This window comes from Perna viridis, chromosome 5 (genome assembly GCF_037379345.1).
Source record: "Perna viridis isolate PV_CMFRI_1.1 ecotype Kerala chromosome 5, ASM3737934v1, whole genome shotgun sequence".
Lineage (NCBI taxonomy): Eukaryota > Metazoa > Mollusca > Bivalvia > Mytilida > Mytilidae > Perna > Perna viridis.
The window spans coordinates 6,056,698-6,082,258 of record NC_142449.1 but is presented as its reverse complement, the minus strand read 5'-3'; the positions used below and the strand labels follow the sequence as shown (position 1 = coordinate 6,082,258).

General features: G+C 32.0%; 2 protein-coding genes across 2 annotated transcripts; one reads left to right on the top strand and one right to left on the bottom strand.

Annotated features, from left to right (window-relative positions):
* Window positions 1-246: 246 nt before the first annotated feature.
* Window positions 247-24,809, top strand: LOC148615740 (selenoprotein S-like). Its single transcript, XM_088582278.1, has 6 exons — window positions 247-436; window positions 6,605-6,742; window positions 7,633-7,739; window positions 10,155-10,238; window positions 23,709-23,766; window positions 24,025-24,809. Exons 1-6 carry the CDS (start codon window positions 352-354, stop codon window positions 24,099-24,101), a joined length of 549 nt encoding a protein of 182 aa, XP_088438404.1. The 5' UTR covers window positions 247-351; the 3' UTR covers window positions 24,102-24,809.
* LOC148615741 (uncharacterized) lies at window positions 12,983-18,176 on the bottom strand. The gene is made up of 2 exons (XM_088582279.1): window positions 18,050-18,176; window positions 12,983-13,514 (listed from the first exon to the last, which is right to left on the bottom strand). Exons 1-2 carry the CDS (start codon window positions 18,050-18,052, stop codon window positions 13,149-13,151), a joined length of 369 nt encoding a protein of 122 aa, XP_088438405.1. The 5' UTR covers window positions 18,053-18,176; the 3' UTR covers window positions 12,983-13,148.
* Window positions 24,810-25,561: the final 752 nt, after the last annotated feature.

The window sequence follows — 25,561 nt, the reverse complement described above, 5'->3', positions numbered from 1 at the left end:
AACCATATGGGCAAAACAAAAGGATCCGACCAAACTGGTTAAAAGGGAAAAAAAGAGACCAGCTTCATATTGGTTATAACCTAATACAGATTATTGCATGTAAGATATAACATATCCACATACAAATTTATATGAGGTGTTGATTTAATATGCTACACGTACATCAGAAAGCATGACTTAATAATGGGACGTTTTTGTTCGGGATTACTACCGGAATATTCTTCATTACCGAAAGGGATTTCAAAAATACTCTCTCTTGTTATTCTTCCGGTAGAAGAAAATTTAACCACGTAATCTTTAATTTTCAATCGATACATCGGTTACATCGCTCCATTAGGAGTCGATGAAAGAATGGAAGGCGACGAAAACCCAGAAGTTCCACAAGAACCACTAGTAAATAAAAATCCAGAGTTTGTGACGCAAACATTTTCGTCTGGTAGGGTTAATTGTACTTTAGTTTATAGGTGTCATACCACTATTTCTGGTCACCATGACTTTCTATGTTTAATTCAGCTTTTTATAAGGCTCATAAAATTTTTTACATGAGTACAAATGGTGATAGAGGAGTATCATTATTATTATGGTCCCCCTTTACCTTAACTCTCATAAAAATACCAACATACCTTATGTTCCTTCTAAGAAAGAACGGCAAAGTCAATAAAGACTAAAGTGAAAGTAGACAGGTGCAGAAATCCCCCCTTTCATTTTAAAAATTTTAATGATAGGGTGCAATTTTGTGACTACATGTTCTTCGTGTCAACTACTTTCTTGTATGTGCAGGTGTCTGGTTTCCGAAATAGCAAGCTCATGTGGTCCTACACTCATGCCGTATGCTCTGTCTCATTGGCATTATGCCATAATCATAGAACACAATATTACTAGAACAAGACCAGTGTCGGGTTCATTGGCCCTGGTACATTGCATGGAATATAATATATATATCTGAAAAATTCCCAACAATGTTAGAACTGTCAAGTTTTCAAAGCAAATTTTTGGTCTTTCCCTATGCGGAACTCAAACTCATAATACCGCTGTGACACCTGTGGCAACGCCACCTGCACTAAGTCCAGCGGCCTAGACCTCTTGGCCAGATAGGCTATATATAAAAAATATAGCTTTCGCTGGCTGAGTCATTCCTCCTTGTAGGATTAATATAGGGCTGTAACTGAGTACATGATGTGTAGTAGTACGGAACAGTTCATGGTCGTTCCCTTTGCGGGACTCGAACTCATATTGCTGTGACATCTATGGCAACACTGCCTGCACAAATTCCATCGGCCTAGACCACGGCCAGCTAGGCTTCATAAAAATATATACAATGTATGGCTGGGTCATTCCTCCTTTCTAGGATTAATCTAGGGTTGGGATTAATCCAGAGTTGTAACCTGATGTATGGTAGTTTATATATATAATATGAGGAAGGTGAAACCTTAAACGCTCCAGAAGCAACAGATGAATTTAAGCACCTAAGTCCTTTCATAATTCTTGTCAGTTGTGTTAATTGGTAAAATTTGTCATGATACAGTTTTTATTGTCCTTATGCATTTTCCTATTGTCATGGTCTGAAATATGTATGTACTCTAAAACAGTTACAATGTATGTTATTGTTTTCTTAGGTCTTTTCTTAGAATTTATTTTGTTGACAACTGATTTTCAATTTTTGGATATGAAACTACTTGATCTTAGTGTAATTCAAATGTGTATGAATGAAAGTCTTACTTATAAAATTATGAAGTTTAACATTAATATTTTAGGAAGTAAGAGCTTTCAAACAGTGTTCAACTGATTTTTGATATTTATGGTTACTGTATGTTTTCAATTTTCTCATCGATTTTGATACAACAAAAAAGTTTAAAAAACATGCATGATTGCCATGGTTAATCACAATCTCAATACATTGTAAGTGATGAGATATACTTACTTAGACCATATACCTGGAAATTATATTTAGGGTGAATGGACTCTGAGTGAGTGAAAACGGTATAGGGGAACAAGATTCAGGGCGAACAACCTGAAATAACTTTTATGAAAATGTCACAGTAGTTCTGATCAAATAACACCTGTTATGAAATGTTTTGTCTAGGTAAAGTTTTTTTTTATTTCTAAGTTCCAAGAGAAAGTGATGTAGTGTTTGCTGTAAGGAAAGTTTCTCAGTTGGTCATTACATATATGTATATGATGAATTTTTAGATAAATTTCTATACATTTATTTTAAGAAGGAACTTTGCATGCATATGATAGGAAATTGCTGTTGAATTGAGTTGAATAAAGATGAAGTTATCTACCAGTACCTATTGTACTAAAGTTGTCCATACAAACTGCAATGGACAGACTGTTGGTATAATATAAGGCAATTTTTTTTTTGATATAGTGATACAATGGGCTCATTTTTCAGCACATGAATTTACCTCACCATTTGACAAGCAGTTACCAAGTGTTCAAGATGTTGGATCAATAAGTTTAATGCAATGAATCCAACTTCATCATCTTTAAACAAAACATAACTCCACTTCCTAGAGGCCTGGCATCAAATTCATAAAAAGTCATAAGAGTGAAGTTGATAGTAAGTAATGATGTCATAACAGGAAATAGCATTGTGACGTCATAATTTACGATCAATTTCACACTTACGACTTTTTGTGAATTCGACGCCAGCAATTCTTGGGTTGAAAAAAACTACTACCATGATGTAGTGGAGACCTCTGTATACATCTGTACATACACATTGAAAATGGTAAATTCCTCCATTAGTGACTTTGAACTTAGCAAAATGTTAATTTTTATAAACAATTTTTTAGCAATGACACAAAATTGCTTAATTTCAAATTACAGTTTTACTAATTATAATGGGCACTAATTATTTAGACCATTGATATCTACTGATAGCTGATACTGATAACTCAGAACATTTTGGGAACCACAATATACTATGCTAAAACACATTCAGGCGCAGATCCAGACACTTTGAAAAGGAGGGGTGCCAACCAAGGTTCCTCAGAAAAAAGGGGGTTTTAAGATATTTTTTTTGCCATTTTTGTCAATTTTACACATAAAATGACAAATTTTCCAATAAAAAGTGGGGTGCCAACCCACTGCACCCCCTTCTGGATCCACCACTGACATTCTACCTAAAACACAAAGAAACAATTACAAATTTAGGAATGAATGACACTTGCCTTGTTTTTTTTTGTTCTAGAGTTATGGGACTTTCAACAGAAAAAAAGAGGAAAAGCTTTTTATCTGTTTTTTTAGGCACATCTGACTATTCAACTCTTGTGGAAAGGAATCATTCTTTCCTCATAAGCAGGATTGAATTCATGGACAAGTAAAATTTAGTATAAATGAAAACTGAATATTGACACATTAGTGATTTTGTACTTTTGAATAACTTTTATATTTGAAATAATATGAAAATTTAATTTGAAATTTTAACTGTTGTCTTCCAATCATTTGTAGAGGTTAGATCTGTATAATACTTGGTAATATAAGAAGGGTTACTTGAAACACACTTGAAAGAAAACAGCAGGTGTCAATATAATACATTGTACAGGTTTATATCAGACAGTTGCAACTGCATGTTTTATGTATGAATGGTCTTTCATCCAGATATTCAGAAATCCCTCTTTGTTTTGATGTTAGACATGATTTGTATATTACAAATGTTTTGCAATGACAGTTATCCATATTTTTTATTTGCAAGTATACTTTGATTGGGATTAGAGGGAGTTATGCATCATTTATCACATTCCAGCTGAAATTGTCCCATTAAACTAAGATTTTTTTTACAAAGAATGTTAAAGATTGAACCCTTTTCTGGTTAAAAAATCATTTTTGGAAGATGGCTTACAGCAGTGATTGGCTGATGAAGTTGTATGTGATTTTATTTGAGTTTTTTATTCTTCAGAATCAAATTTCCTTATGCCACCAGTTTGTGTAAGAAACTTCCCTATTGTTTCTGAACAATACGTAGAATATAGTCCACATATAATTTCTTTTCAGTTGAAATCCTTCCAAAATCAGTAAATATGTTTTAGGCAATTATTCAGATTAACAATGTTCTATCATTGTTACAAATTAAATTAAGATCTAGAGTTTAAATCAAATGAAGATTTGAGGGACTTCTTTTTGGCCCTGAAAGAGGTTTGGTAATATATTGACTGTAAAGAAATTTAGTTTCTTTTAAACTGTGTTAAGTATGTTCTATTTAACAGCTTATCAGTCAAAATCTTCATCTAAATATTTTATTATTGATATACAGGAAGTGAAGAGCAGTAATTTGAACCATGTAAAAATATTGGGAAAATTCAAATTGATAAAAAGCATATATTTCAAAGTCCCATGTATATCTAGGAAATTTTTTCCTTAAGTAGATTTATGAATGTAATTGCAAGTAAATGTTTTGAGAGGTTTAAAAAATTGTGAAAAAATGTGAATTGAAACAAAATTTGTTAACCGGACTGAAGTTGAATACTATTTAGCTACATGTATTATTGATCATATTCATACATTAGGGGGGATTTCCCACATAATTTAGAAATGTAGGATTTGTGGTAGGTTTCTTGGATAGAATTACTATATTTTCTTAAAAAAAAATATGAAATAACTAAAATATTATGTAAAAAAATTGTTTTTATGTAAAAATCCCCCATTGAGACAGTGTCAGTGAGGGAGATATATTCAACATGAACTGTTCCAAAGGTTTACAGGTTTTCATATCTCTGAAATCATTATTAAAGATTAACATTCAGTTTGAACAGTTAAGAAAAAAGTTCTTAATTATATGAGAAATGCAAATTTCTTATTACAGTTTTGTGATTGGGTGTATATAGCACTATTTTTACAAGAATAAAAAAAAAAAACATCAGTACTAATAGCACTTTGATTACAACACATCAATATATTTTAATTTGTTTCTAATTTAATTTTTGTCCATTACACAAACATGTATGATGATTATGAAGGATTTTGGTTTTTGTAGTTAACAATGTAAGATCATTGATCCTGCTAATATTTTCCATATACTCCATTTCAGTGTGATAGATATAAGCCTTTTCAGATCACCATGATCATCTGATAATATTTTGTTGAGTTATTTCCAAAAGCACATTATATATTAAAATAATGTGTCAACTTTGTAGCGTTTATTGAAGTCTTGATTGTTTAGAACAATCCTCACCCTTGACATTGTCTTGTACATTATACCACTTGTATGTATTGATAGCATAGTTCTCAAATGGCTTTTTATTTTTTAAAACATTTTCAACATTCCTGTGCAATATATAAATCTATATATACTTTTTTATATGAAAATTAGTAGTCAGAGCTTATGGAATATACATGCTCTTAACACGATTATTAACAAATGTAATATATTGAGTTATTAGACATTGGCTTTCACTTTGTGTTACATTGAGTATGCTTTTTAATTGAGTTATTAAACATTGGCTATCACTTTGTGTTACATTGAGCTTTTTGATGTTATTCCTTGGGCTTAATGATCATTGAAGTCACACAACCCTCATTGGGAATTTTACTTTTTGAACTTGATAAATCTGAGGGCTTCATGTTAAAAGTAATCACATAAGCATTATAATTATAGATTGATGCATGACTATTTTAATATTGCAGAGCCTACACAGGCAAATATTTTTCATGTGAAATTCATGTTAATCGAGCTTCACATGAAATTCAGGTGAAATTCGCATGAAATTAACATGATTTTCATGTGAAATTCACTAACACAAATTTCATGTGAACATTTCGTGTGAATTTCACGTGAAGGCTCCATTCATCCGAATTTTATGTGAACTCTGTCACTTAGTTTATTTGCTCAATTCAGGTGAAAATCATGTGAAAAAATTTTGCCTGTGTAATCTAAAGGAAGAAATGAGCAAAAACTTTTCCATATTTTTGTTCACTTCTCCCATTTGTCTTTGACAGGGAGAAGTTTTTTTAGTAGGTTACACAGCCAGAAATGTCAATACTGTTAGTTTTCAAACAGAATTTTCTAAAACTTCTCATGGATGTCTGGATTAGGCCCTGTATTGAACTTGTTATCAGCCCTCAATTGATATCATCCCTCAACCTAAAGCCCTTTGGGCAGATGTCAATATAGTGCTAATAGCTAGGTTTATTTATCATATATTTTTATGCCAGTAATAAATTATTTTCGTCCATCTTTTCTGGATACACTAAAGTGTGTGATCTATTCTGTTAGTTTCTTTATGTTCCTATTATATTTGACTCTGCCAATGGCTTATAGCAACATTGCTCTTCAGTATGAAACGGATGATTGTTAATCCACAAGTTTATCCTTTTCTTTTTGTTTTTATCGCTCAATATGATAATGTTGCACCAAATTCAAAACAGAAAAACTGCCAATTTAAAAATTTAACCAGGAGAGACATCAGTATGGCTCACGAGATAGCTGATAACATGTTATTTGCCCTCTTAAAATGTTATTGCATGCAGAAAACAATTCTTATATCACATATGCAAAATTGATGTTATTTCAATAAAATATGTGGTAAAGCATGCTATTTAAAATTATGGCTAATGAGTCTTTATGCCCATACAATGAATACCGTTTGTTTTTGTATTTCAGTGATAGTATTTCTACAAGAGTATGGATGGTTTGTTCTATTTGGTATTGTTGTTTTACTGTACATAAAGTCAAAGTTGGATCCACACTTCAGAAAACTCAAAAGACAAGCTGAAGATGTCATAGAACAGAAAAAATTTGGTGAGGAAATATTTGTCCAATCAAACAATGACAAAACGAGGGACCCTCTTGATGGGCCCTCTGATGGACCCCCTTGTTGGGCCCTCTGACTAATTCTAAAACCTTATTACATTGAAATAGTGAAGTTGAAAAGCATGTAGTTAAACTATAGCAAAAATGTTTTGAGTGAGCCCTTTAAGATTTGATTGAGTGTGTACTGGTAAAACTGACCTGTTATGAAAGATTGTACACCTCAATCCTAATTATCTAGCTTGCACCGCTGTAACTTTGGTTCTTGTGATTACTCTTGATCACTATATGGCATGTCATGTAGATTCTATGAATACTAGGCTTGGGCTGACATTTTTCATCCTGGTGGGATAACCCACTGTCTTTGCCTTTTGATGTATTCATTTGTTTTCATAATGCATATGTCTCCTTTTAGATAGTGAACTTTGAATAAGAATTGAGCAATGAACAACACATTAGTACACTGTACCTTAATTGTATTCTGCTATTGAATGTAGTGTGCTGCAGCATGTAACTTACCACAGGCTACATAAAAATGTACTATTTCAATGAAACAAATATTCCATAGACCTTTTTAATGTACATGGTATATTTTTACTGAAACAAATACCTCCATCTTAAAACCCAAAGAAAAATAAGTTAACCTTATGATGCATATACAAATTGACCTTACGTTATAAAAAAGTATATATGTATGAAAGAAGTTGTTTATATGTGTATAAGTGCATTCCTATAATTGACTAATGGTTAAGAGATCTTGGCTAAATCCTTGTGTATACATTTACCCCCAGTAGTATATGTTGTTTAACACAGAGAACATAAAGTATAATTTGACTACATCAATTAATGCATTAAAAAGAACAGTTTGATGTTACTGATAGATCCAGATACTGCTCAGAGAAGATTAGAACAGATGGAGAGAGCCAGAATGAAGCTACAGGAGAAACATGATACCGAGGCAGCCAAATATGCTGAAAGACAAAAGATTGTATGTAATCATATGGAACTTATAGATACAGTCATGAAGTAAAGCAGGATTCTTTGATTTGACAAGTTAAATACTGATTTAGATTTAATTCTGGTAATAAGGCTTGTAAGTCTGGTCATGTGACTCTGTAGCATCACAAGAATGAGTCCTTAACTCCTATTAAAAAAACTCATAGGTAGTATTTGTTTACAACAATCTTTTCAACAAACACAATTTAAGTTAAAATATGATGATAAAAATATTACCTGTATGGTTCACTATTTCTACACTATGATAAGTTTGGTAATAACACAATAAATAGAATATAACAATGTATCATAATATTGATGTAGCAAACTAAATACAAATAAGACTTTGGCTTTTGTACCAGTATAAATTATGGGTATAAAATTTATCTAGAGTAAGAATTACAAGCCTTATAATCTACAGGAGCTAGTTCTTTTTTGGATATAGTACCTTTTTGGATACAATACTTTTTTGAATAAGTACCTTTTTGGATACTTTTAATTAACAGGATGTAAAACAACCTATACTTTAAAAGCTTTAAAATAATATTGAATTTAGGCCTTGTACTAGTAGTACATTTGTACCTTTGTCACCAATGGTAAAAACAGGTGTAGTAGCCACCCGACTCCATCCATCCTACTGTCTTTCCATTTATCTGCTCATTCTATCATGGAGAAATTATTAATATTCATTATCCTACTTTTTCAACATTTTGAACTAACCATTTTTTGACACTGTGTGTTGTTGACCGTACCTACTGTGTAATCTGTAACTCGAAAAGTATAAAACCCATATCACTCAAACTTTACACAGTATTTATATACATATAGTAAATGTGCATTTCCCATGAGGGACAAATTTAACATATATGTACGTGTTGGAATAAGCCACTTTTTCAGCAGTGAAACTTAACATACACTGTAACATCTTTTATTTTCAATAAGGACCCTTCAAGGTTTAAAAGGAATATTTGCTATCATAAGTACATACTTCAATTTTGTATGACATTCATGCACTTGTGTATATTCAGAATATCTGCTGATTGACATAAAAAGGTGCATATTATCAAATGAAAAGTGGGGTATCAATTTAGTTAGCATTGCTTACAGTTTTTACAAACTTTTTTAGCTCACCTGGCTAAAGGCTATGTGAGCAATTGCTATCACTTGGCGTCCGTCGTTGTCATCATTGTTGTTGTAAACAATCTTTCAAATTCTTCTACTCTGGCACTATTTGATTAATTGGAACCAAACTTGTATGAATGTTCTTTAGGGTGTCCTGCATTAAACTGAAGTGGGGATTTTTGATTCGCCTCAGCATGGCCACTGTTACTAAAAATAGAACATAATAGTCAGTCAGTAGTTTGTGCATATATCTCCAAAAATATTAGGTTAAGCCGAATTCTGACATATATAAAAGTGTTCAGCATGATGAGATCTATCTGTGGTTCAATTTTCGTTTTAATAGTGTTACACTATGTTGGAGTTATTGCCCTTTTTTGACATTTATTTGCTATTTTTGATGTTATTTCTTTCCAAAATCTTCTCCTCTGACACTACATGACCACTTTGAACCAAACTTGGTAAGAATGTTCCTTGGGGTATCTTGCATAGAAATGATGTGGGGATTTTTTATCTGACGAAAAACATGGCGGTCATCACTAAAAATAGAACACTGGGGTCAGACAGTAGTTTTTTTTTGCCCTTGAAAGGTGAAAAATGATTTGTGTACCTCACCTGGCCGAAAGCCGTGTGAGGTATTGCCATCACTTGGCATCCATCATCGATGGTAATCTGTCGTCATTGGTAATCTGTCGTCATCTTGAACAATTTTTTCAAATCTTTTCTCCTCTGACACTACTTGACCTTTTTGAACCAAACTTAGTATGAATGTTCCTTAAGGTATTCTGCATAGAACAAGTGTGGGGATTTTTGATCTGTTGAAAAACATGGCCACCATTACTGAAAATAGAACATAGGGGTCAGACAGTAGTTTCTTGCATATTATATCTCCAAAACCAAATTTTTTCTATTGCTGAAATGATCCTTATTATAAGGCCTACAAAAGCCTTGAAGGATGGAAATTGTTAGACAGCTCTTTGTAAGAGTTATTGCCTTTGAAATGTGAAAAATGATGTTTTTTTTGTTGTTTTTTGTTGTTTTTTTTACAGTTTTCAGCCAATATCTTGAAAACTATGATAGAAACCTTCAATTACTGAAATAATTCTTATGATAAGGACCAAAGTCTTCTTGAGTCAAAATTGTTGGACAACTCCTTGTTAATTTTATTGCCCTTGAAAGGCAAAATTTAACCAGGAGAGCGATTCAGGATCCTGGGAGCCTCTTGTTTAGATTCTGATCAATTTGCAGTTTATAATTTTTAAATAGCGGCATGATGTATTTTTGATAGAAAGAAGAAGAAAAAAGAAAACAAAAGATAGAGGATTGGGAGAATCACCAGAGGGGTGGAGGATACAGGTCGAAAATAAAACCAGTAAGTGTCTGTTGTTTACCACTGGTAACCAGAAATTTATGCATCCTTTTTTTATTCGGTGTTTTAAATAAATTTGTTTTCACACAGTTTTTTTAATAATGATCATGGTCATATCATATTTTAATCTTTCATGAAATATGTGTAGCAATTTTATAGCTATATAGAAAATGTTTTTAGACGACCAAAAGAAAAGTTGATTTGTAGTTGTATAATGGTATCTTGAGTCTAAGTGTATAGATCTTTATGAAATTAAACAAGGTGTCATACCACAAGAGGAAGCCTGAGATCGAACCTTGCCATTGTGATGGACTGAGTAGGAATGACGGGCCAGAAACAAGCACTTTCCTGTTGTACAGATAATAACTATAGTAAAAGTGAATGGAATTCTTTGAAATTGTAGCGCAAGGTGCCATACCTCCAAAAGTATCAGGCTGCACCATGTGAATCATTTTATTATTCATCTCACCTTATCTACATGTATGCTCTTCGTCCAGAATGGGACATTTTACTCTCTTGTTTGCCATGATTGTGCTGGGCTTGTCCAAAGGTGTATCCAATTTCCTGCAGCTCAGAAAGAACCGTTCTTCTCCAGGTAGTGCGACAACTGCCTTGCTTTCTCTTCCCAGATTGTGTCTAGCACAGATGTATCTTAGGCAGTCTGTCATTTGCTATTCTAAACACATGGCAGTACCATCAGAAGGGTGTCAGTATCAATTTTTCAATGGATTTGCCTTTGCACATCCAAAGAAGTTCTTCATTTTTCTGTGGCCAATGTATTCTTTTGATTTTGTGGAAGCATCTGTTTTGGGATACTTCCAATTTCTGTAGATCACTCTGGATGATATGGCAACACTCTGACCCATAAAGAAGCACTGTTTTTTTTGGGGGAAATTTAATAGTTTGTGAGGAATTTGGTGGAATTACTAAACCGAAAAAAAAAAAACAAAAACAAAAAAACACGAAAATTAATACCAAGAAAATAATAGTTCTTCCACAGCAGGGATTGCAGCTCTTCCTTGTTAGATTAAATACTATATTTATAAAGGCTGACAATATGGTTGAACACCAAATTTACTTTTCTTTATGCATTACCATTTTATACTGTGCCATGCAACATGTCAATATATGTGTGCATTTTGTTATACAGATCTTTTGATGTTTATTGTTTCAGATTTTCTTTTTCTAATGTTTTTACATCAGAATTATTTAAACAGTTGTTCTGTACTTCTTTTTACATAATAAGTGGTAGTTGAATATAACAAAATATCAACTCAAGTTATTTAATTTCAACATGGAAACAAATTAGCCATGGCAATGGGGTGTGGGACATGTGAGCTTGTTCAACAAACTAAATATTGTATTATATTAAATATAATCCTTATATGTTTTCTGTTAGAGAAGTAATCATTAATGTGACCTTTCACCTCTGACCCTGAAACTCCAACCCAACATATCAATATCCAAATAAAAAAAAAGGAGGGTTGCAGAGTGAGGAGAAATTCACCATCCTTCAGTTTAAGAAATAAGAAAAATCCAAATTTGTTTTGGTGAGGCATTTAAGTGATTCTAAAGTTTAGACTTAACAATTGTTATCTGACTAGTTTTCAATAATCTAGCTTTTTGTAACCACTATTTGTAATAACTAACTTTCAATGAATCTAGTAACCTGAATACATTCAATTATAGTCTGATTTTTTCTACATCAGCAGGTAAATGTCTTTAAGTAACAAGTGGTCAATATGATCACATGAAATGCAGGACACCTAATGTGAATAAGGTAGTAAAAATCTTTGATAATTTCCAATAACTGTAATATTAATTCCTGCTAATCATATTTCTCTAGCCTAGTAGAAAATGATCATATTATAACCAATAAAAAAAGCAATTATTTACTTCTTGAAAAATGTTTTACATCATTTAAGATAGAGTTTTTGACAGAATTTTATACGTGAATACTTTTGGATGTTGTTACTGATTGTTCTATATTTTCTCTAACAATTAATGGATTTAACAAACGGTTGGTGACACTTTTGAAGACAGGATGTGTGATAGCTGGTCCAGTAGACATGTGAGATAACTGTCATGTCTTTTATCAGTAGTGATTTATTGTTCAATATTGGAAAAGAATTATATTGCCTTTAATTTAAAACAAAACATTGATTTGATAACTCTTAAATAACGATCATCCACAGTTAAAAGGCTGAGTTAACAATTATTTGGAATGTAATACCACGCGTTTTTTAATGTTTTTTAATGTTGAGGAATGCTGGTGTGGACAAATGAATTGCTAAAGTACAGGTAGTAAAAAAAAAAGCACGGAAGCGAGGGCAGTCCCATTGGCGAATAAATATCAGAACTAAAAACGTAAAAATTATTAGAATAGCATTATGAGCCTGAAAATTAAGTTTGAAGTTGATTTATTTAGGAAAGTCAGACTGGTTGATTTTGAACTGATGGTGCTTTTTCTTTATAAAGATAAACTCACAATTGGGCATTTGCAGAGTAATCAAGGGAACCGAGCTTATAGCGGTAATCAAAAGAATGTAATCCAGGGACATACACAGCAAAGAACATAGAGTAACTAAAATCATACATACAAAGTAGCCAAAGCAAAAACTGGAGAGCCGGGGAATACATTATTAAAAGTGAGGGTTATCGAACCATGTTATCAAAACAGCACGCTTGGTAAATTGGAACCTGAAATTTGAATATAGAAGAAGGTCTAGAGATAATATAATTGCATATTTGTTATAGATTTTTATTTACCGTTTATATAAGCACATTGATGCATAAGAATGTGCAAGATTGAAAGTTAGATTTTCAGTCTTTGCTGAAAATGAACAGCGGTAATTTTTTTCGGCGACCATCCTGAGTAATTGTTCTGAATTGTACTTCACATGTCTTAAGTCTTTAACCATATCTCAACAGATTAGAATTAGCTCCTCCACGACCATTAGCTCCAGCCTGACCTTGTCTTGGAACTGAAACATACCCTTGTGCTGGCATCCAAATCCAAAATCCGTCACGTTTAGATGGGGTTCTATGTAAAAATGGTGCAAATTTTTCTTGGTACATATTGGGAGGTGAGAGTAAAGACAGTCCGTTTCTTCTCTGTCGTGAATTAGTTTGTACATAAACAAAATGTCCTTCTGCTGCAGACGGCACATCTTCAGATGGTTCTTCTGTTTCCATGGATACCGACTCCGTGAAGACAAGGGAGACAGATAATATTGCGACAATTAACAGCAAGCATTGTTGTACAACGGTTTCCAACCTCTAAAATGTAAAAAATAAATTGTCGATTTTGCTTGTGTTTATAAAATATTTTAACTTTTATAACATGGATTGGAAATTTATTAATTGATAAACTGCTATTACATTGTTTGATGATATTAACATATAAAGATATCAAAAATACTTCTCAAATAATCCCTCTGTAAAAGGCTTTAATACTATTATTAAGTAGATACGTTCCTTATCTCATCGTATAGTGATAGCAATGCTGGTGGAAAAGATGCATATTTACACAATATTTCTTCAGATAAATATAAACAAAGAGTACAGAAGCTAAAAACAAAAAGAAAAGAAAAAAACAAAAAGCAGGTATATTAATAAGATTTCCTTGTTGCATTTGATACAAATAAATGTTTTATTATTGTAAAGGGAAGAAAGATATTGAAAAAAATATATATTTCTGTAAATATTCCATAACCATTTTCAATGGGGTTTTAAATTCTTCATTATGATTATGTTAATCTTACAATTTTTCGGATGTTTTCATTTGTCAGCATTGAGGTTTGAGCTTCGAAAGGTAAAAAATGACGATACCAGTCTATATTTGATTTTAACAAGCTTTGATTTATTTGAATTCTCTGATATGCTAATTATAACCATGCATTATGAATATGCATATCGGGTACCGTTTTCAAGTTTAGATCTTGAGGATCCAAAATTAAACGTTTGATTTGAACAAAAGTTTATTACTAATAGTGGTTCTTCAATATAGTGAATCAACCTGGTTTTTTTTAGATTTTATAATTGCGCTCTGCTTTCAAATTGGCAAAAAAAAACCGTTCCAAAACGTTATCTTTGATTTCTTGGAGTTTTCCGATGTGCTTAGTCTGAGTATTAAGACTTTCGGTTTTGGACCAGTTTTCAATTAAGCACACAAGGAGGTCAAAATAATCAGTTATTAAATATTTATTTAAATCATTTGTTTAAATCTGTAGGTTCTTTTTCGGATATTGGGCTATACCTGTAAATGTCCAATTTCAATTTTTACGTCTAGGACAACTTTCTCTCCATGCCAAAAAACAGTGCTGTACCTATTGAACATTTAATTACAATCAAACTTATGAGTTAACCATAGCTGCGTTCTGCAGATAACTTTCTTTCAGAAATGTTAAGATTTTTTCGCAAATTGCTAGAATAGAGTACTTTATCCCAAGTTTTCTTGATGAAAGCTTCTATTTTCTGCTTTCTGACCAGAATCCGGCCAATTGCAAAAGTCGCTTAAATGTTTAAGTTTAGCGCTGAAAGATGTATAGGAAGACCTTAACTATTACTAATTTTGTAGAGATTAATCTTGAAATGTTCTACAATTTGAGGTAAATTCGTTGCAACTGCATTTTTGACATTTTTGTTTAAATTTTTCTCTGTCGTTTTCGCGATTTATGGTTCTTCACGTTCCGTGATTTTTCAAGTAAATTACGTCACAAAAAGCGCGAGAAGGTTGATATATAGCTTTTGAATTAATGTATTTTTTTTATGAAAAACAAAACAAGTTATATTTCCAGTATTCTCAACAACACCCTTGGGCAGTTAAGATTAAATAATATAATCCACCGACAAGAGTGTTGTATGAATGATTTAAAAGAGAAGCGTTTGTAAGAGCTTTAGTCCGGTTTTGGTTTACCTCCTTATACGACAAAAATAGGTCATCGGCTGCCACACAATAAATGGATATATTGTTATCAATGAAACTGTGCCGCATGGCTCCATGCCACGAAAATCAGATTGTGATTGATCTTAGACATGAAGGGAAAAAAACATTTCCGGTTTCCCGCCAACAAATTTGGACCATTATCCGTTTTATGAAAGAAATACCAAATATGACTTATATTTTCTGTTTTCTTTTTCAGTAATTAGAGTTTATTTGAGTAAAGGTTATGTATATCTTAAGGTTTCATATCACTAAGTCAGGATTGAATTGATTTTAGGCGTCTTGATCCTAACCTTTAGGGAATATGGGACCAAAAATGGATAAAACATTTTTTCTGTTTCTGCACAGTAGCTTTAGTAAAAGTGTATGAATCAATACTTAACTTTACTACAAGGTTCCATAACATTGAAAAGAAGGTTAGGATTGAGTTATGGCCCAAAGTGTTGGCATTAGAGGCCAAAAACATTTTCTGGTTTCTGCACAACAACTTTAGGACACGTGTAAGGATCCTTATAAAATTGTATCACATTGTCCCTTATCACAAATTAGCATAGATTTGAGAGACACAAGACAAAATGAAATAGTACTTACAAGCTACATGAACAGGTATTAAGGTTCCTGCTACATACGTATACCCTCTATATTCGTGGTATTTAAGGATATTTATGGGCATCACATTTAATCTGGTCAGAATCTTATGTTCAAGCATTTAACCACAATCTAAGTATAAGAGCATATACTTGTAGATAAATATCAAAAATTCCTTTCCAGCAAATTTGGGTCTTTAGAGATAATTAGTGTTCAGCTTTAATATTCGTTTTATTCTATTAGTAGACGTATTTCGTTAGTCAATAATTTCGTTTGATGAATGAAATGCTGAATATGTTTTAGTATCTTGTAAAAATAAAAGAAAATCCCTTGATAAAACATGGACAATGGTATTAACCTGGTCAAATAAGATCTCATTGATTGTATATTACGTGAAGAAAGTATTTCAATGAATACTGTCAAGTTTGTATTGGCGTATAAAACAATAATCTCGGGCAAGAATAGTTCATGGTTCCTCGCTACGAAGCAAAACCATAAACTATATAATTTCCACTCTCTCTCTGAAATAAGTCATTGCCTTTTCTTAAATTTACACAACACGTATTTGTCGACGGAAATTATTACAAGGTTGATAATCATAACGATAGAAAATCTGTGACCGTTTCAACCACCAGAGAATTTTTTAACGTCAGTTACCAAATGTAATGTCCTCGCTTGTAAAAACTGATGAACAGATTTTGACTCATTCTGCTAAAAGAAAGTTCAATTTAAGTTTTATAGAACATATAACATATACTTTCAATGCAAGCTGGAGGTTTTTTAATAAAGAAAAAAACTGTTTCTTGTGTATATCGAATTAAAAGAAAACCGTTATAAATTTCGCAATGAATATTATACAAACGAACTTACAGTAAAGTATATATGCTATGAAATGTTTTTAAGGCGAACGTTTAGATAACTTTCACTGTCCGATTATTGTAAATACCCGGTAATATATCTGAAGGGGTATGAAATAAATAAAAGAGACTATTAGCAAAACCTAGGGGTTGAAATGTTTGCCAAGGAAAGAAATAGTCACAAAAGGAACTGTTGTTGTTTGAATACCATACGTAAAAAATATATGACCCCTCTGAACTCTTCAGGCTTTCAAAAGAGCAATGTTTATCAAGTTTGGCCAAAGTTCTAGGTCCGACTTTTAGAAATGTCCTCTTTGATAAGATTATAAGACATCCGAATCTTGCAAAATAAAACCACTTTGTATATGATTAAAAAAAATGAATCGGATATTCCTTTCATCTTATTTTGTACATTTGAATGTTGTAATGACCCCTCTGCGTTGAAATAATTAATAGGAGAGTAAATATTATTGAACATTCAAAAGGACATTAGATTCAATGATATTGAGATGGTAGTTTTACTTTTACAAGAATTAATTAAGGCATATAATTATCCTGTATATTAAAAAAGATGTAACTATAAGAGTCTGATATCACAGTAACAATCCTTGTATATTTATAAATTATGATTAGACAAAGGGCTCAACAATAAGGGAACTTGCTGTTAGTAACACTGTCAGTGATTAATGATAATGTATGTATTACTATCAAGTCATTTGTGTAGTAGTGCTGATAGTTTTAAAGAATTAAACAAATTATGACGTTGTGAATCGTTAGGGAAAAGAAACGAATATGGTGAAACGCAACTATTGCATCACCTTGAAACACAAAGTAGTAAATACTTTAAGAGGTCATCAAAAGGCCTTCATTAAGTAGTAGTATATTGACCGGAATGTCTTCCCAAAAATATTTTTTAAAATATTAAAAAAAACTAGCAACGCTACGATCCACTTTTTAAGCTGTTTAGACGACAAAACGAACCCTATAGGAGACCATTTAACTGGAAGTTTCATTTGCATAGATGGTTTTAGGAAATTTAATAGAATGCATAATTTTTATTTGAAATGGGTTGGTCCTTATGACTTCAAACTGACGAGTTGAATTTGAAAGATATGTAGAAAAATGGAATCTTAAAAATGATATTGAAGATAATTCAATTTTAACTTTACACTTAAAAAAATCATATCAAGAGAGTCCTTTTAAATTAAACGTCTTAATACAATGTACTTTGCAGCATCGCTAGTGCGATTACTTATGATATTTCATTTATTTATATATTAATAACAATACAATTTTGAGCAGTAAAGTTTTCTACATATCATTTTGATTTTTTGTTATTTAAACTTTTTTCATCTAATAATATTCACCTAAAATAAAGCTGCACAAAATTAAAACAGTATATAAAGTATTAAATTAACACTTACCATGATGAAGTGTATTCAGAATGTTTCAGGTAGTTCCTTGTGGATGTAGTTAGCTCTCCCCGGCAGTTAAATACTCCCAACTTGATGTCCTAGTGACGTTTTCAGGATAACCCACTCGCTATGGTTGCTTTTTAATTACAAAACCATTTTGGGTTATTAATTTGATAATGACGATATGAAAATAGCCATTTATCTGTTGCAAATGAGTTACTCATCCTTAGCTATCAATCATGGATTTAAAGAAGTTCGGTTTTATTATTATTGCATATTAGCATACAGATAAAGGGGTTCGCTGAAATGGGGAGGATGGAATTCTAATAGATTCAAGTATTTTATTATAGCATGAAATCATGTCTAATAAAATGTACGGACACAATGTAAAGTATATTTCAATGTGCTAATTATTATTCTTTATAATATGGTTGCCATGATCTAAGCATAGAAAAATCCCGCGCATTATTCCAAAAACGTTATGTAGAAATGAAGCTCTTTTTTACAATACAGAGGATTCTTTGCGGTAAATGTTTGATCGTACGTTCTCTGTTAAACTGCTATTTAAAAAATGAGGCAATTAGGCAACAGATTAATTTTCGAGTAATAGTAAAAAACAAAAACAACAAAAACTAAAACAAAACCAAATGTAAATGACAACAGTTTCTGATGATTTAATTTATAATATTCATTCACTTCGTTTTTCCAAAATGCTTCTGAATTAATAAAAACTGGACAAGCTGTGTTTCTATATAATATAATACTAGTCTTTCAATTCAGAAATATAAAATTATAACGACATCTATAGGAAGTACTCTATGCCTACAAATATAAGTTGTATGGACTAAGGGATCAATTCGGAACAGAGATGGACTAAGGGATCAATTCGGAACAGAGATGGATTGAGGGACCTATTCGGAACAGAGTCCAAATATATAGTTATTATGGAACCCCTTGTCTTTCTTTGGCGAAATGTATTAAAGCTTTGGTTGTTTTTCCTTAAAAATCTACAATAATAACCATGAAGTTGGAATTGATTATCTCCACGTAAAGACGTGTCAATTAAATAGTTGTCGTTACACGATGATGAATGCGTCCGTATCGTCACCATTATCTCTCGTAAAAGAAACATTTCATGTAACTGATTTTGTAGTCTATTTCCGATTTAATTAAATATCTATGTATTATTAGTTATAAAGATGTATAATATCATTAGGACGGTGCAATAAAATGTAGCAGCCCTCTGATGGTAGTTAAATGGTTCTCACTTCCAGCAATACTTTATACCAAGACGAGTTCGAGTTGTGTGAATGAAATGTTTTACCTTTTCAGTTATTTTAGGGTAAAACCCTTAAATAGTCATTTTGAATAAATATATCCCAGAAGGTGATACCCGGTTCGAACACAATCCCTGTTGAACGTGGAGTATAGAAGTTGAAAGTCAACCTCCGAATTACCACGGTTTTGTTTTGATCTTTAGAAATTGAAATGTATAAAATATGTTGCCTAATATGAGAGAGGGTATAATCCACTTATCTAAAATATACTTTTATTTTTAAGTGTTTGGTTTTAATACAACCAAAATGTTTCAATATGAAAAAGAGAAACAAGAGCCGGTGCAAATTCATGTTAATGGAGTCTGGTAACAAATCTGATCATAAATCAATAGGAGCTCATATGAACGGATTAAACTCATAAATTTAGAAGTCCTGGGCCCGATTTCATTACGTATCTCAAATCTAGGTTTTCCTCATCAGGGGCGGATCGAGGATTTTAGAATAAGGGGGATGGGATGGGAGGGCGATGGGCGCAGAGTTAAATGTTTTTAGGTTTAATTTTTGAAATATTCTTCTAGGGTGGGTGCAGTGCAGATATCTTTTATGGTAAAACTTGCAAGAAATAAAAGTTTCAACCTAAACCCGCCTAAATCTACCCCTGACAACCCATGCTTTGCAAATTTTACGGGGGGGGGGCACGCCAGCCACACCCCGCCTGAATCCGCCCCTGCTCATATCCTTCAATTCAAATTTCGACCAATTATATCACATCGCATTTAGGAGACCTTTGTTAAAACAGAAATAGACATTTTATTTGCATTTCTGAATGAAACAAAAATTGTGTCCATTTCAATGGAACCTTAATCGATTGTTTAAAAATTGTTTTTTCCTTGTTTTTTTTACGGACATTTTTAAAGTGCGCACAGATTCAGTGACGGTTAAAATTACATGTTTTGCACATCCAAAAAAACACTTGGACGTTGCATACGTTGTTGGTGTCACATTTGATTGAACGGGGGCTGGTTACGGAAACCAAATTAGTGCTATTAGAATGTGGAGTTATCAAAGGCAATATAGATATTAAAATGATCGAAAATGGTTGTTGTTTTAGGATTACAATCATGAATCTTTGAAAGATGCCGTTAATTGTGGATACAAAGCACTATTCGATCACAAGAACGTCCATTTTCATATGTGGACGGGTTACATTAAGAAATGCTTGCTTCCCATTTCACCAATATATCTAAGTTGTTTCTTGGCGTATTTTGATAAAACAAACCTTTTTTGAAAGAGCAGTTTGTGCTGCAGACGATGTCATATTTTTCATGACGTAATGATAAGATTAAAGCATATTACAATATCACAAATATCTCCCCTTTGATGTGGACATAGTAAAAATGAAAAGAGACAGATTTGAAGACAAGATGTAAGACACTGTTTTTAAAGTTATGCGAACTCCTTTTTTAATCGGGACTTTTATCAACCATATTGACAATTTATTACATAGCCCAATGAAAATATATATATAAAATGTTCAATCAGTATTTTTGTTAAAAACCTTTTAGTCCGTATTTCATTTATGTCACAAAATCTTAATTTTTTCGACGTTGGCCATTGGCTACTTTCTTGCTTACGGTTATAGAATATAACAACGAACAAGTATATTCACGCTTAAAGGACTGTATAAATATTCAGAATATCATGTTTATTCTAAAAATAATGAATTGTATTGTCTAATAGTATATAAATACGCACATATGTTCTGATGTCACTTTGTCTTGTTTCCCGACGTTTTACACGTTTCGTGCTACCCAGTCTTTACCAAAAGCTTTTTTCGTTAGCTTTGAGTGAACTAATAACTATGAAATTTTGGATTTTACATGTATATATGCTGCAGATAGTATATTCTAAAACTAATGGTACTTGGTTGAACATATATCTTAGCGCAACATTTTGTCTGTGTCTAACCAAAATGTCACAACATCTAAAATTTGTATATTTTATTTATTCACGCGTACACCATGCGAAATTCGAATGAATTGTTCAAAAAGGCAAATGGTGTTTAGTCGATTTCTTCATATACTTTAACATGTATTCATCCTCCTCAATGGTTTTTTATTTCATTTTTTTCTTAGGCTGAACAAATGGGTTATATATATATATATATATATATATATATATATATATATATATATATATATATATATATATATAGCTATATTTTTATATAGCCTAGCTGGCCGAGTAGTCTAGGGCGCTGGACTTAGTGCAGGCGGTGTTGCCATAGATGTCACAGCGGTACGAGTTCGAGTCCCGCGGAGGGAACGACCAAAAATTTGCTTCGCAAATTTGACAGTTTTAACCTCGTTGGGAATTTTTCAGACCCTTCTATAGATATATATATATATATATATATATATATATAAACCGTGTCTAATAAAAATGTCACAAAGCGCATTTTTGACGTTTCCAAAGTAATGTTCTGTTTTGCAACGTAAAAACTATTTTAACGTCGATTTTAAAAAACAATAAACAGTATTGAAAAGTTACGATACTAGATTAAATTATTACGACTGTGGACGCATTGAATAAAAAAATTACGATTTTAGTGATTCTGATGAAATAATGAAAGAAATGTTGAAAAGTAAACAGGAAAAAGGATCCCCCCTTGCGCGCTCTCCTGTCTGTTCAAAGTATTTTGAAATGTGTAGACACATTCTCTAGTGAAATATTGTAAAATCAACTTATTTCATGATCGTCTAATTACCCCGTGACAATTCTTTAGCTATAAGATATAATAAGCTGTTCAAATTTTGAATTTTTTTTTCAAATCGGACCAAAAACAGAACAAAAAAAAAGATTTATCCTGGTTTGGCCCTTTTGACCCCTTATAACTCGAAAAGGTAAGAGATATCCAAAATCTAATTGAAAAATGCAGGCAGGATTAATAATAAGGGATCAATTGAAGAATACAATGAAATAAAAAAAAAAATCGAAATCGGACCCCCCCCCCCCAAAAAAAAAAAAAAGTTATGAAAATGTTTTAGGTGTTGCCCAACTTTGACCCCCTATAACTTCTTAGTTTTTGGTAAAATCTTATCAATATTTCAGAACAATTCGGCAACAACAACAAAAGTTATCGCACCACGACGACGACGCGGACGACGACTGCGCCATAACATTATACGACCGCACATTTTTTTTGTCGTATAATAAAAACGGGAGATTTCGCTCTTATTTTTTTTCATTCAAAGAGGAATATTGGCCAATGTTTTGTTTTCTCGAAATGTTTAACAACAGAGGTATAAAACCAAAAAGGAAAGATTCACTTTATACGCTTTCACAATACGATTTCCCGGTGTGGGTGGGGGTGCTACTGACTTTTTTGCTTGTAGGTTTGTTTGCTTTCTGTTTTAGTGAGGGTGTTTTACTTATTTTAGCGCTTCACGAAATTTGTTTTCATAATGCCTAACATTTTTCTCATAGGATAAAATTTTCCTCAAATCATTTTTAAATGGTTGATGCCAAACTGTATACCATATCAGGATGTAATCTGATCATTTCAATTGACCAAAACATACGAAAAATTAATATCGAATGGGATAATTAAATAATAAAAGATGCATGTCGTGTGTGTTATTTGATGTAAAAATTAAATAAGCACACTTCTTTTCACATGTAACAATTATAGAACGATGTACGTCGCAATACACAAAAGACGTCACATTTTGCTGATTTTAACGTTACCAAAAATGACACCAACACCACACCGTACGCTACGTCTTATCAAAACGTGTATCAAGAAGTAAAATAAGGAAAAGATGAATATAATTGTTTAGACTGTGGATTGATGTCACGTATTGAACATTTGCTCTTTTTTGAATCTCTGGTTTGCATAAGAATGAGTTAGTTATTAATGTTCGGCGATATCTTGTCGCTTCAGTACAGTATTTTGTACCAGATATTTTCATTTCGTTTCTAAAATTGCATTGTGATCAAATTATATAATAGAGTTCCTAGATAGGCTCAATAATCTGAAGAACTTCTGATAGATAAATCATATATCATCACTTTGTATACAAATCTTATTGCGAACTCAGAAAGATTTATGGGTTTTTCGACAGCAACATTTTTGCCGTTTTGTTTCTAGTGCAGAAGGATAAAACATCTTTTACATAACATATAAAGATAAAAATCGAAGTGAAAAATATACCATTTATCAATAAGGTTCCTTATAGATATCGATGTGGAAGGGGAAAACAATCCAATCCAGTGTGGTCTCCATTTGAATATTTGATTCGTACAACCTTACTGAACAATTATCTGGTCGCCAGTTGACTCTAAGAAATGTTGTGTTCATAACTTAGGTTTGTTTTGTTTACTTTTCACAGAAAGAAGAACAAGAAGTCAGTAAGCCACTGAAACCTAAAGCAAAGCTTAGAAATAATGGTAAGGGTGTAAGCTGCTGCAAAAATAGCTCCGGCCTTCATGGACAAAACCTTAAATTTTATAAGAATTTTAATTCAGTACAAGAGGAAAGAAAATTGAGCAACAAAAAAGGTAGTATTGTGATTTTTTAAAAATAACATGCAATTGTTTGAAGAAGTGTGTAGACAGTGCAACGAATGTACCATTAAGTTGAGTGCACAGTAGTTGAACGAAGGAAAACGTCTTCATATTTAATACTATCGACTTTCTATGTTTCAGATTATAATCCTCTGATGGGTGATAGCAGTTGTTCCTATCGACCTCCACGTAGGAGTGGTGGTGGAGGCGGAGGATGAGGTTAATGCTAGTGTATCCCGTTACCTTGACAAGAAAACTACTGTTGATCGGTTAAAGTATTGTCAAACTGGATGCACATAATAAACATTGACCTAATCTGTGGCCCGTTTTGTTACCTCTGTGATTTTTTCTGCTCTCTTATTTAGTTTTCTCTTTCGTAAAAAAGTATGGTTTTGTTCAGATTCTTAAAGATCTTTATTCATTATTCATGTGTGTTGGTATAATATGTTTGTTTAAGAATATTCTATGAACATAACCATATAAGCTCGTGTGCTTTATGAAATGACTGTTTACTATTTAACTATTGGAAAAAAATACAGATAGAAATTAATACCCAAAATGTGTATGCATTTACTACAAGTGTTTGTTTACTATGTACATTTCGGGCAAGGTCAGTGTTAAACCTTAGTATGTAAAATATTGGTCTCAAATATGCATACATTTATCTTATTAAATATTCATAAATCATATCTACAATATGATTATTTGTAAATCATACTTTTTCATATTTTATGCATTTGAAATGCTTAAAGATAAAGCATGCATATTTCAGAAGTATATGACAATTGATCTGTAAAGAAATATGTATTTCTGGGATCAATTCGATTTTATTGGCATACTGAATTTTCCACGTTTTCTATTTATTCACTTTTTATTTATTATGTACAGAATGTGATTAAGAAAATAAATAAATATATTTATACAGATGTTAAAAAGTTTTTGTGGAGAATAGTCAAAGAATTCGACTTTATAATAGTTCGTTTCATTGCGGAGGTCATCCGTACCTGTTACTACAAAGGTGATAGGACACTAAACGATATTCTCGTGTTTATGTGTTGCATTGCTTAAAGCTGCATTAGCTGCCAAATTTGTTCAGTTCTGAATTTTGCTGATTCAATGAAATAAGTTTGTAGTAATGCAATTGAAGCAATTAATGTTGATTATACCTACAGAATATAATATAATTAAATAATATTGTGAAAACGTTTTTTTTTTAATCAGAGAAGATCGATAGGTCTGATCAAATTATTTTTCGCCATTACTTCCGAAGACTGCTGACAGGACATTCACCAGGGTTAAAAATTCTTTAACCTTGTTAAGAAATAACAATAACGGATACACAGGTAAGCACGTGTCTTGTTTTCATTTCATCTATCTCTTGATTAGTTTTCAAATATATAATGACCATATTTGAGCCGCATTATATCACAGTACGTAAATTTCAAATTTCAAAGTACAATATAGTAGAAATAATTCAAAGTTAAGGTATATTTCAAAAGAAACAAAAATTCACGAAAATGACAGCTAATGCAGTTTTAAGTATATCTTAGTGAGTATAGTCATTTAACACTTTACATTTAAAAGGAATGACCGCTCACAACATCTAAATATAAGTAGGTTCGACGCAATACAAGTGTGTATCTCTTTGAAAATGCATTGAGATTTTAGTAAGTAGCTA

What these genes read in the sequence shown, in the direction of transcription:
- LOC148615740 (XM_088582278.1), top strand. Translation starts at nt 352, where the DNA reads ATGGAAGGCGACGAAAACCCAGAAGTTCCACAAGAACCACTAGTAAAT. An exon ending in CATAGAACAGAAAAAATTTG is followed by an intron (nt 6,743 to 7,632) that starts GTGAGGAAATAT and finishes TGTTACTGATAG; the next exon opens with ATCCAGATACTGCTCAGAGA. An exon ending in AGCAAAGCTTAGAAATAATG is followed by an intron (nt 23,767 to 24,024) that starts GTAAGGGTGTAA and finishes TCTATGTTTCAG; the next exon opens with ATTATAATCCTCTGATGGGT.